This window comes from Tursiops truncatus, chromosome 3 (genome assembly GCF_011762595.2).
Source record: "Tursiops truncatus isolate mTurTru1 chromosome 3, mTurTru1.mat.Y, whole genome shotgun sequence".
Classification (NCBI taxonomy): domain Eukaryota; kingdom Metazoa; phylum Chordata; class Mammalia; order Artiodactyla; family Delphinidae; genus Tursiops; species Tursiops truncatus.
Window position 1 is genome coordinate 87,548,050 of NC_047036.1, and position 13,658 is coordinate 87,561,707.

Consider the following 13,658-nt stretch of genomic DNA (forward strand, 5'->3'; position numbering starts at 1 on the left):
TTCAGAAGAACCTTTTTAAAAAACAATCCATGAATAGCCAAGGCTGAAAATAGTAATTTTTCTTACCATCTACCTCTTTAGCTTTGCTTTATTTTCGTTCACTCTTTGTAAAAGGGTATTGCCTTTCCTATTTGTGCTCCCTCTAATAATTACATTGACTGTGCTCCGCTACTATGGCTAGTTTTTAAGACTGTCTCCTTGCTGTGCTATGAGCAATTGCAGGATGGGAATGAGTTTTATTTATCTTTAAATGGCCAGTGCCTGGCACATGTTTTTTACTCAATAAGTTTATTTATTTACTTTTGAGAAAATGACTAAATGGCTAAGTAAATGAATGAGGGTTTAGGGAATGGTACTTTAAACAGACCACCTGTTTAAACCCTTGAGGTTTTAATCTTATCTCAGTACTCACTGGCCAAATGCAAATCTCCTAAATTCAGTCCTGTTTATTATTCTGGGTTCACTGAACCTACATAAAGTCTGCAGTGAAACACCCAAGGACACGGACCGCTGCATGCATCACACCCAACCAGCATAAGGGAGGCCATTTATTGTCTCTAAAATAAAACAAAAGACACTGTGTTTTCTTTCTCTTTTATTGCAACCCATTGCAAGGTCAAAAGATTCACAGAAATATAGAAACTCGAAACTGGATGAATTTCCTTTATCCACTCAAAGAGACGTTAAAGACAAAGGACCAGAATTTTCCACCACAGCAATATATTTCATAGTCTTTATTCTGAAAATACTGTTGACATTTTGGAGAGGATAAAAAGCCCTGCATTAAACATGTTCACATATATTTATGACATTCTAAGCAAAAAAAGAAACTCTATATTGCCCAGAAAAATCATTTTAAGCCTTATTTCAAAGCATCTAATGACAGCACATTCAACAACCATCACAGCATCATTCAAGGTGATGCTTTTTCTGGTTGTTTTTGTGATTAATGCTTTGAGGCTGGATGTGATGTTTCTACAGATTCCTACAAACACACCAAAGCAGTTTTCCAGGTTATGATGCATCAGGCTTTCTGGATTAGTCAACATCTTAAAGAATAAGTGCAAGTCCCCAACCCACCCCCACCCCCAAGCTAAAGCATGTTATAGTGCTGTACTTGAGATTCAAACAACGCAACATTAAAAAAAAATTGATTACACACTTCTGAAACCATCTGACAACCAAACTGTGACATTCCAAGGATTATCACAGCTTTGGACTGAAACGGCACCGCCTATATCATTGATGGTTCTCCTTCCTTTTGTCTTTTTTAACTATTTAAAATATAGTGTGACATATATAAAAATTAAACTTTTGCTTATTCACTCAAGCTACTATTACTTTACATATTGTCTTATAAATTAGTTTTGGATTAAAAATCAGTTAAAATATTGTGAATTAAGATCGTTTTCAGTAGTGGGGAAATGAACATGAAGGGGAGACAGTTCAACGTTTAAGAAGAATTACAGTTTGTTAATAGTAAACAGCTTTTTTTTCTTACATAAATTTTATTCCCTTGAAATTAAATTAGTAAGCCATTTAGTGATGGAAAAAATACTCTCGGTGCTTAGTGACTAGATTTTCCAGACTGATTGGGATTAAAAGCAAAAACATGCCACATCAGAAACAGGTCGACATAATCAAAGGAAAGTTGTTTACACAAAAAGAGTTATCATAAATAAGTGAACGGCATTTGAATGTAAAGCTATTTTTCATTTCTTACAGCTAGTATCATTTTAGCAACACTGGGACTTATATAAAGTGAATCTCAAATCTTAGCATATCTGTTAAAGACCAAAAAACAGTTATGTCCACATTGGGAGAGAATAAATAGCAAACTCACAAGTCAGGGTTTTGTATATCTAACTCTACTGTGAAAGACAATCACTCTTTAGCTTAAAAAGCCTCCCTGCTGTCCTGATTATAAATCTAGACATAGGAAAGGTTATTTGAGCCTGAGTCCCCAATATGAATTACTCATAAAGATGTGTGAAATCAAAACATATATTCATTTACTAATAGATACCGTCTAAACTGAAAACTGGCAATCTTTAATTAAACAAAGAAATGCTTATTTCTGACAAGTGTAAACAGAAGCTTAATGAAAAGATTTTCTAATTTTTCTTCTTAACTCATACATTAACCAGCAACAGATCTTTGCCATAGCATAACAATTATTCAAAATATGATAACATGCATATATCCAAAAAATCTGTTCTAAAGCCCAAAGCAAAAAAAAAAAAACTTAATAGAAAGATTGTCTACTCATATCTCACTCATTAACCTTCTATTAACGTGACTAGCCCCAAATCTCAGAAATATACTTTCATAATTACCAAAATTAACAAAAATAATTAAATGATCTGTAGAGTTTTTTTTTTTTTAAATAACTGCACACTAGTAATTACACTGGTGGCTTTAATGTGGATAATGCTAAGAGTAGCTCCAAATATCATTAAAACATATCCAGACCAGTTACTATCCATTGTATTATAAAAGCTAATACAATGTTAACATGAAACTCAAAATACTTAGTACTCAACAGAATTTTGTACAATAATGAATAATTAACTTTTGTGAGCTGGTCAGGGGAGTTCAGATTGTTGCCTCCATATGAAAACTTCACAAAAGGTTTTGTCCCCTATAGTCCCTAAGTGGCCCACCAGACAAGCAGGTTGGGCCACCTGTGGGGACAGTGAGTTAGGCAGAGTGACAGTGGATGCCATGCTCCCTCAGTGGCCTGGAGAAAGGCCCCTGTGTCAGAAAATGATCTAGAAAGAAAGTGCTGTGGGGGTGTGTGTGTGTATGAGAGAGTATGAGAACCTATATGTGTGTACGTGCTTGAAATCTTGAAAAGTACTAGTTTCCAGGCTTCTAATTAGCGCAACGTGGCTCCTTTCCAGTCATCATCAGTAGAATTGCACAATTCTTTCCCATCAAAAAAGAAGGCAGTTGCCTTCGTTTGGGGGCATCTCCAGTGGCAGTCATTAGAAGCTCAAAATAATGGATCCGTTTTTTTTTTTTTTTGATTCTACAGCAAAAAAAAAAAAAAATTTTTTTTTTAGAGAAATAAGCCTTTGAACTTAAAAACTAAAGGTCTGTGCCTGTCAAAATCGTTATTTAAGGAAAAAACCAGCTCACCTGGGAACAAAATAGCAATTGAGCTTATGCTACGCACTATGCAAACGAGACACAGATATACACACTTGGGTACACATGGAGACATGGGACAGTCAAAACCTTTGCAAGAGATCACCCACCCCAACTCTACAATTCCTCTCCGCCCTGCTGGCTGATCCACATGGACCCAAGCGTGGGCAGGGCTGTCAGGAGGAGGCAGCAGACATGTTGGGGGTCCAGCCCATCTGGTAGGCTCTCTCCAGGGTCCTCTTACAGTCCTGCAGGACGGTGCTGAAGGTGATATGGGGGTACTGCTGCACCAGCTGCTCCACTGTCACTTCACTGACCTGCAAACACAAAGAAGAGCCACGGTCACCCACAGGGACCACCGAAACCAACAGCCGCCCACGCTCACTGGGGTGCGCTTTCCATGGCACCGGGAACCCTCGTCTCCTTCCTTTTCAGCAGTGTGACCAATGCTTCGTGAGAAGACAGTGTCGCTTTTTGTGTGACCTCCCTGATTTCCTAAGTACTACATTCACCCTAAGGGATTTTCTGAAAAGACATGATATCAAGAAATTAGTGTTTTCTAGACGCATAGATGACCGTGACTTGTCAAGATCTTAACAATGTCCATTGAAAATGGGGCGCTTGGGAGGTGAGGCAGCAGTTAGCATCCTAGTGTGCACTGGACTTCATCGTCCAGCTGACAGCTTTTTGAGGATAGAACTGTAGATTGGTGGAGAGGATACACAGGATTCTGGATAGAAGTGTTGGGGAAAATGTTTATTTTTCTTCCTTTTAAACGTTAAGGTATTGCAAACTTCAAGTCCCTTTGTGGAAAGGGCTGAATTGTGAAGAATCAATAATTAAAACACACATGGCTGGCAGGTCAGGGATGGCCCCAATAGACCTTAACCATCAAAGATACCACTTTGATTCTTGATTAGACAAGGCAATCAGACAGGCCTAATTAAAACTAACACCTTTACAATTGCTGTGCTGTGAAGGGATTAATTTGTCAATTATTTTTAAGCTGATTGCAGTTCATATCACAAAAGTAGACGGCTTCCTTCATCCTTTAGGTAAATAAATGATTAACCCAAGAACCGCAACTTTTAGGTAGCTTTATTTAAAATCTTTATTGAACACTCGGGCATTTTCAAATACATCAATATTTCATTTATACTGGGTAAGCTGGTCTGAAAGAAGTTGCTGGTGACACACCTTTTTGTGCTCCCTCTCCATGTCTGTCCACTATTGAAAAAGATCAGGACCACAAGGAAAAACCTAAAACAACATCAAACCCTTGCTGTTTGCTTTGAAAGCACGCTTGGGAGTGTGATGACCATGACATTAAGTCATCTGCGCTTTTCTGAAATAACATGGTGTTTTCTGGGTGATTTGGTAAACCATGTTATATATAATCTTTTTGTTAAATTTAGAGTTGATATTTCCACATTGCACTGATGATACTTAGTCTTTGTCAGCATTGCTATACAAGACTTTCTTGTATTAAAATCAGTTTTCATTCCAAATTCAACCAAGCCATGCAGTTAATTCTTTTTGTGATGTAGATACAATGTATAACATTTCATTCACAAAAACACAAAATAATTTTGAATAAAAAAGAAAAACAGATATACAAATTAGAGTTGAGAATATCAACTGATGATCTCAAAAGGAGTTCTAAGCAATATAATTTTTGGTTTTTTAAATTTGAATTTCTATCCTAAGTCTTGCTTGAGTTGAGGTTGCTTAGAACAGTACACTTAGAAAGTCATGCATCATCTAGCCATGCCTATCTCTCTAGTATATTTTTGATACTAACCAGTCACCTGACCTAATTTAAAGTTATCAAGCTGTCCGAGTTCCTTCTGGCCTCAGGATCTTTGCACATGCTGTTCTCTTTATCTGGAATACTGTTAAATCCACTTCCACCTGAATGTCCCCTTCTCATGCCTACTCCACCTTATTCTTAGTTCTTAGTTCAGTGTCATTTTCCCAGGGAACTTTGATCACAGCCCTCACCCTGCTCCCCTCCCCACATTAGGTAAGGCTTCCAGGTTATTCACTCTTCCAACATTGCCTACTTTTCGTTCATGGTACCTTCAAAGTTAGTTTATAATTGCTTTGTTTAATGTCTACTCCTGTTCCCATGTAAGATCTTACAAGAGCCATGATCATTTTTGTATTCATGAGCCAGGCCTACTTCTCAGTGAATGAATGAGAAAACAATAACAAACTACAAATAAAAAATAGAAACCCAAGAGCAAGGCAAAGCCAGACACTAACATACTAATCACAACGTACTGAAGACCAACAATTCCCAGAGGAACTTGTATTCAGCTCAGGAATTCCCTCCTTCAGGAAACCTTCCCTAAGCAAGCATAACTCCCCACGAGGTTGGTCTCGGTACACCTTCTCCGTGGACCCATGACGGGTAACTGCAAGGCTTGTCTCTTATTTAAGCACTCTCACATTGTGTTGCAATCATCTCTTTACTTGCCACTCTCTCCTACCTGAACCAAAGTCTGGGGACCAGAGACTGCCTTTTATCTTTAAGGCTATAGAGCTGTATACAAAGTAGAGAAGAAACATGACAACTGTAGTTGACTTGAGAGTCAACCAGGCACAGGTTGGAATCCTGATTTACCATTTGGTTTCCTCAACTGTAAAAACTGGATAATAGTACTGATGTCACAGGACTGTTACAAGGATAAAATAATATGCCTAACACTGCGACTGACATAAAAAGGTCCCCAAATGGTAGCTCTTATTAGTACAGCTGGCGTTCAGTAAACGGTCATTCATTGAATTAATTAATGCTATGGTAGGGTGACCAGTTCTCTATAGGGATGCTCAATATTGTTCAACTTCTGAGATATTTCAGAAATAAACCTTGATAACATAAGTTGTAATGCTCAAAATAAAATCATCGCAGGACAAGAAGTAACTATACACTATTGATACCATGTATAAAATAGATGACTAATGAGAACCTACTGTATAGCTCAGGGAACTCTACTCAGTGCTCTGTGGTGATCTAACTGGGAAGGAAATCCCAAAAAGAGGGGATATATGTATACGTATAGCTGATTCACTTTGCTGTACAGTAGAAACTAACACGACATTGTAAAGCAACTATACTCCAATAAAAATTTTTTAAAAATACTTCGGATACAAGAAGAATCTATTCTATCTTAATGCTCTCTGGAGAATTCAGAACTTTTCTTAGTAATACAGTCCAGGTTTTAAATATCCACTTTCAGGAAATCCTCCCTTTTCTTTACCTGACATTCCCCAGGCTGTGGTTAGGTTACATTCCACCCTGTAGCCATGAACAAACCCAGAAGGATGCAGGTCCTTCTAAGGGACAGCTGAAGTCATCTGGTCAGAGGACTTTCAGAAAATCTGCATCGAATTGGAAAGGAAGTAAACACGGCCCAAATCACTTAGCATTCAAGGAACAACTAACTGAAAAATAAACGAAAAACGGAGGGAGAAGGGAAAACATTTAAACCCACCATAAAGATGGGGCCTGTCTTCTGCAGTACATCTTTTCTAATCTACACATAGGCCTGTACAAAGTTTTATACCGAGGGTTGACAGGCATTTTGTTTTGGAGGTCCAATTTTTTGTTTGTTTGTTTGTTTTTCTGCGGTATGCGGGCCTCTCACTGTTGTAGCCTCTCCCGTTGTGGAGCACAGGTTCCGGACATGCAGGCTCAGCGGCCATGGCTCACGGGCCCAGCTGCTCCGCGGCATGTGGGATCCTCCCGGACCGGGGCACGAACCCATGTCCCCTGCATCGGCAGGTGGACTCTCAACCACTGCGCCACCAGGGAAGCCCCGAGGGTCCAATTTTTAAAAAGAGAAAATATCACTAAGTGATAACTGTTTTTCAAGAGGAGATATAAAATTTACCTTAAGCAAACTTGATACATGAGATATGGATTTATGAAGTACATAAATTAGGAGATAATTGTTTACTTTAGCAAAGACTTTCATGGTAGGGTTATTTTGTCAGCTCTCTTAATGTGTTTTATATTCCTTTGACTTACCAAAATTCAATTTACCTATTTCTGTTGCATGAAGTAAGATCCACCTATAGCTAAGAATATAGAGTGTGTTAGATCTCTGGCTTTCATAGCTTATGGGCAAGGACAGACAGTAAGTTGGCTTTGTATAGCTGTATGAAAAACGTTACAGGTAATCCTCCGTGGATATAATGTGTCTTCTAAGCAATCTTTTTGCTAACTGTGTTAGCAAAACAAAGCAGTAGGGAAAATGCAAATTTTCCATTTTAGAGCTTTGTTGGGTAGAAGCTATTCAGGGGAAATACATGTACTCCCACTAGGGAAGGTTCTATCTTTTACTTATAGTGTCTCCTGGCAATATGGTGTGACAAATTTTATACTGAAGTTATTTTCATTTACTCCTCAGAAGTATAAATTATGCTCACCTCTTTGTATAGACTCCATAAGTGCTTTGGTGCCTCAGAGAAAAAGTTGGGTGTAAGACACCAGGAGGGTCCAAATCATTTTAAATCGTTACGCCTACATACACATTTCTGCAGGCATTTTGTCATGCACAACTCCACTTGCTAGAATGAAAAGAACCATTCTCTGTTCCAACTCATAAAATGTATGTAATATAAAAAAAGGAACATAAAGATGAATTTTAAAAAGTTTCCCCACGATCCCTGGTTTTCCATAATTTCTTTTTCAGCTGCTGAAAACTATCAATGGCAATTCTTATATTACACATAAGATTTGAAAAATGCAGCGTATCTTCCTAAAGAAGTATGCCGCAGTGTCATTTGAAGAAATTACTGTGATTAAAGGGGAAAAAAAGCTTGTACCACAGGTTTTATTTTTAATATAAGAAATATAGTTCTCTCCAAAGACTGTATAGCCGTAATTTACATTTTCAAAATTATTGTAACTCTTTTTAAGGTAATAGCAATTTGTCTGGTATTTTAATCTATTTTGAGTTAACATCTATTAGCACTTTTTGAAAATGTGAGGCAAACTGCTATGCAAATTAAGGTAAATCATACTATAGTTTCATCCTATTGCTGCTGCTACTATAGAAGGGTGAGGAGAGATCCTTCAGAGTTTCTGAGATTCAGTTTAACCAATTTATCCAGACCATCACCCTGTTTCTTCACCTCCTTATTGACACTTTCCCCAGAAAATTCCAGAAAGTGCAAGCCTAGGCCTGAATAATAATAATACCTATTATTAATTATATCTAATATTAATTACCTATTATTAATTAATACCTATTATTAATTATAATAATACCTATTATATATCTCCTCAATAATACCTATTGTTCAAAAAATACAATTTCTAATGGAATTTGCTGCAGAAACCATTTATGTTAAGTGATCCTTATTTCCTCTTTGACTCTTGTTATAAAATAGAACATGCTTCTTATGTCAGGGGGAAATATTTGACATCTGAGTATATTAAAACCACACTTGAGAATATAATGAACCACTTAGGGACTTCCCTGGTGGCGCAGTGGTTAAGAATCTACCTGCCGATGCAGGGGACATGGGTTTGAGCCTTGGTCTGGGAAGATCCCACATGCTGCGGAGCAACTAAGCCCATGCGCCACAACTACCGAGCCCACGTGCCACAACTGTGAAGCCTGTGCGCCTAGAGTCCGTGCTCCACAACTAGAGAAGCCACCGCAGTGAGAAGCTCGTGCACCACAACAAAGAGTAGCCCCTGCTCGCTACAGCCAGAGAAAAGCCCACGTGCAGCAACAAAGACCTAACACAGCCAAAAATACATAAATTAATTAATTTATAAAAAAGAATATAATGAACCACTTAAAATCATTTTTTTTAATGAAGAAAGTTTCTCTGCAAAAAGTGGACACTATTTAAAATACCACAAGCAATAAATGTATTGCATTTTTCCTAGACCGTAAGTTCCTTGACAGCAAGGAGGATTTTAGTCATCTTCTTGTTTTCAGTCCTACACACTCTCTCTGGCACATTCTCATCCCATTAGAATATAAGCTCATGAGACAGGAGTTTTTGTTGTTTCTGTTCACTACCAAACCCCTAGCAGCTAGCGAATGCCTGGCACATAATAAGTACTCAATAAATATTTGTTGGCTAAATTAATATAGTAGTTGTTCCATGAGTGTGTATTGAGGAAACAAAAAGGCACCAAATAATACTAATACCCAGAAATCATGGAGATAAGCTCACCTTGTTCCCAGGGCATTTAGCTATGGTGGTGGCAGTCTCTAATGTCTTGACATTAGGGCAGCTCCAAACTCCTTTAATCTTCTGAAGTTCACAACCAAGGTGATTGTTTGTGCTACTCTCCTTTCTCTTCTTTCCATCTGATATCACCGGGTGCCTCCTTCCAGATACACCTTGCCTGGGCTTTCCAATAATTTTGCACAGGAGACCAAAGCAGCCCGTGATGGTGGTTCAGCATCATGAGCTGGTGGTCGCTGGGCCATGTGGCTGTTGGGCAGTGCTCAGGAAATGCCTAGGCTATACTTCAGATTAACTGATGGCAGCCTTCCTACTGGAGATGAGTGACACACTACACTGGGTAGGTGACACTGAGAAACATGCTGATGGTCACTGCATATGCGCCAGTTTCCAAAACTTTGTGAAAACCCACATGGTTCAGAAGATTTCATACTTCAGCCTTCAGCATCCAGTGCCCTGCTCAGGGTAGCAGACCCAGGAGGGTCCCACAGAAGATTCTGAAGTTTTGTGATATCTAAGGTTCCTTCTGATGTCACAGTTGTCTGGCGACAGGGGGAACTGTGGGCAGATCTCCTGACTCAAAACAATGCTATTTCCACCCTCTGATTTCTTGGGCTTCAGCAGTTCTACATGTCTTCACTGTTTACCCGAGGGGCTGGTCTTTGGTTGTTGTTTTCCTTGTCACAGTGGTATTTGGCATTTGTTGTCCCAGGGAACATGTAAACAATACTCCAATATACAGTATAGTCCCAGACAAGGAAAAATTCTCCCACTAAAATTGCCTCATGCTCCCTACTGAGAGACACTGTACTTATCAGGATTAGGCTCTCATGTGCTACGGGATAAATCAAACGGATTCTTCAGCATGGTTTATTTTGGCAAAATACTTGAAAGCAATTTGTTAATTTTTCAGCCTAATGACCAATAGGCAAAATAAAAGTATGTCCCCATTCCAGCAAGGATGGAGGAAGAGGACTAGGGAGAAACATTCAGTGAGCATCTACTATTTTCCAAGCACCTAAGCATTAATACCACTGATTACAGATGAACTGTGGCTCATACAGAATTAGTATTTCACACAGGGTCACACAGCTAGTAAATGGCAGCCAGGATTTGAATCCGGGACCCTGCAGCACAGGTGCTCTCTGCCCTGGGACACACTGCCCTGCACACAATGCGATGCGCGAAGCGTCAGACTAGGGCCTAGCTGAGCACACACTCAGTGACACGTTCACTGACATTCATTTTCCAGCTAACATTAAAAAAGTGATGGCGGTTTACATATAAATACAATTCAAAGTCCTTTACAAGCTCTTCAAAGTGGCTGCTCTATGGGAATGTAAATTACAATAGATCTCACTTGGCCTGGGGAACATTTTGCTGTGGAACTGTGGTTGTGGAGACTTTGACACGTGATGGAAATGTGACGGAGCCTTTTAGCGGGGCACCATGCCATAAACTGGTGTAGCTTTCCCTCCAATCTTCTGCCCTTCAAAACGTTTTTCTGTGTCCCAGAGGTAGAATGGCCAGCATGACAGATATGGTCCCTGCCCTCTTGGTGTGGGAAGATGGACAATTACAACAACAGCAGCAAGGCCTGAGAAGTGCTTTCTAGGGGAAGTACAGGTTGCTGTGGACAAAACTTAGTAGCTCCTGACCTCCGCCAGGAGGGCTGGAAAGGGCTTTCCAAAAAAAGCGATACTTAAGGGGACTCCTGAAGGACGAGGACGTATCGGCTTGTGTACCCCATGCACTAAATATACACATATTATTCAGGGGAGAAGGGAAACCCGCTCATGAGCTAGAATAAAACAAATAATCTGTCCTTCACTTTGTAAGCTTTGTAAGGCAATGCTTCTCCAGCCCATCTAACAAACTCAAGGGTGTAACTGAAGTAAGTTCTTGTTTCCAATAGCACTGCTCTGAGCATGGGGGTGGGTGGGTGCAAAGAAAAGGCCTCCCCTCCCCTTTCTGCAGGCTGGAAAAGTAAGGAGCCCACAGTAAGTCTGTGAAAGTGTCGCAAATAGCACAGTCAACTCCTGCGTCCTAATTCAGGGCTCTTGCCCTCACGCTGGTCTGTCACTCTTCACAGACTCCTGGGCAACAGCCACTCACTGCTAACAGCCCCACAGGCTGACTTCTGGGCAATATGCCTCCGGAGTCGGCCTCCCTCTGAGCTTCTTGGCTCCCGGGACAGCGTGCTGGCTGTCCGTGGGACCTGGCATTCACCGGGTGACAGCTGCTCTTTCACCAAGTGCCCACTGGCCCCAAGATGGGCATGTATTAAAACGGATAAAATAAGGGTGACATGAATTTAGTAATACCTCAAATTTGCATGTAAATGAGATGAGTCATCTAAGTGCAGTTTAAAATATTGTAAATAGGACACTAAGAAGAGAATAAAAGAGCAGACAATAACAGTGATTTTGCCAGGACCCTCACAGCAACCACATGCACTGGGCTCTCCGCAGGCCAGGGTAGATTTTTTTGATGATTCTATTTCCCTCCCTTTGCAGCAGGACGTTTCATGTCCCTGTTTGGGTGGCATACCCCATCCGGCTAATGTTTCCCTATGATCAGAGCAGGGAGGTCCAGGACACCAGGAATCTGGCGCCACTGTTACAATCTCTCACCTCATCTCTTTCCCTTCAGCTGCAAGCCTAGCGTCCCAGCAGCCAGCAGCTCAACAGGCAGAAAGAGGCTGCAGGCGGACCCCACAGGGAAGCGAAAGGCTGGTGAGGGCTGTGGAATGATTCTCGGCATGAGTGGAGCGCCCAGCTCCTTTTCTCCACCCTGCAGGCAGCTTCACGTGCCTTTCCTTCCCGCTTCCTTTCTCAGTCAAACCAAAGCCTTTCTCCACACTCCACAGTGACTCATACGTAACAAATGATCAATCCACGTTTACTGATGTGGGACGAATTAAGCTGTGTCAATAATGCCCCCAAAGGAGAATCATTTAAGAGCTCTTTGGACTTCATCCGCAGAAGTAGCCAAAGAATTCGAGGGACAGTTTACCCCAGAAAACCTTTTGCAGTTATTGAAATTAGGGTATAACTAAGAATGTTCAGAACACCACACACACAGTTTAGGTGGTCTTAGGTATATAACTCATAGTGGTGGGACAGCAGTGATTGTAAAATGAAAGTAATTAACCTGAACATGCTCTGTCTGGGGGCCCTAAGGGGAAACAGGTGTTCAGCCTCGGAAAACGTTTCTCAGTGGATTTCCTATGAAGTCAAAGTGGCTTGGATTTAACTTTGAAATACAAATAACGAATTTAAAAAATTAAACTGTGTCTGCAACCAGGAATACGAACAAGAATACAGTGGTTCTCAGCCCAACTGCTCATTAGAATCACCTGGGGATCTCTGAAAAATCCCAGTGCCCAGGCCATAACCCAGACTAAATGTAACCCAACCTTGGAGGAATGGGACCCAGGCATTAGTATTTTTTAAAGCTCCTAGGAGATTCCAATGTGCAGCTCAGGCTGATGGAAGAGCTCCTAGAGGGCGCAGGTGGTTTCTGCACTTGGGAATCTGAAATCAAGGTCTGAACTACCATCACTTACAGGTAACAAGTACCCACCCACCTCCCGTGCCACCACCACATTAAACACTGAGTCAGGGGTTCTGGAGGAAAGAAGCTATTGCTCCTACAGCTTGTTGGGCCATCTTGTTTCAGATATTCATCACTGTCTGAAACAAAATGTATATTCTTTGAGTGTAGCAAAAACAGACTGGTCTCCTGTCCTTCCACCTTGGTCTTCCATCTCCAGTTGGGCACAGCCAAAGGAGGTGGCCACCTGACCTTCCCAACAGCTAACGGAGGGAAAGATTCCCCTAAACCCAGTTCACACAAGGACGTAGTGCTTCCTCAAGGACCACTCAAGAGGTGAGAGGAGAGGGCACACATGACTGAGTATTTAATATAATTTTTAAGAAGAAAATGATTATCTTATTGGAGCCTAAAAGCCACCTGCTAAATTATGGGCATCGGCTGATTACAGGACACCCATAATGCACTATGCCTCATGCATGAACCTCATACCAAGAGCCTGAGGCCTTTAAGGATGTTTTTTTTTTTTATATAGAGGTAAGAAATATTAGTTTTGGGTGGCAAAAAACTCATCTAAAAATCCCAAAGCGTAGAAGGAGACAGATACTGAGAATGCAATGAACCTGACAGAGGCAGGCTCATAAATTCAGTCAACTTTGTCAAATGCAGTCACTCCATTTCAGGATCTGCAATGACTGGCAGTGCCATGCTCTGCCACTATCACAACAGGCCTGGAT

At 40.6% G+C, this 13,658-nt stretch overlaps 1 protein-coding gene across 2 annotated transcripts in view; it reads right to left on the reverse strand.

The window, feature by feature from the left end:
- Positions 1-578: 578 nt before the first annotated feature.
- Positions 579-13,658, reverse strand: part of FBXL17 (F-box and leucine rich repeat protein 17) — a 478,542-nt gene continuing 465,462 nt past the window's right edge. For both annotated transcript variants that reach the window (XM_019940793.3, XM_019940792.3), the window contains one exon: positions 579-3,467. In XM_019940793.3, coding sequence (XP_019796352.1) covers positions 3,327-3,467 — 141 coding nt within the window. In that variant the 3' untranslated portion in view covers positions 579-3,326. The remainder of the gene's footprint in view (positions 3,468-13,658) is intronic.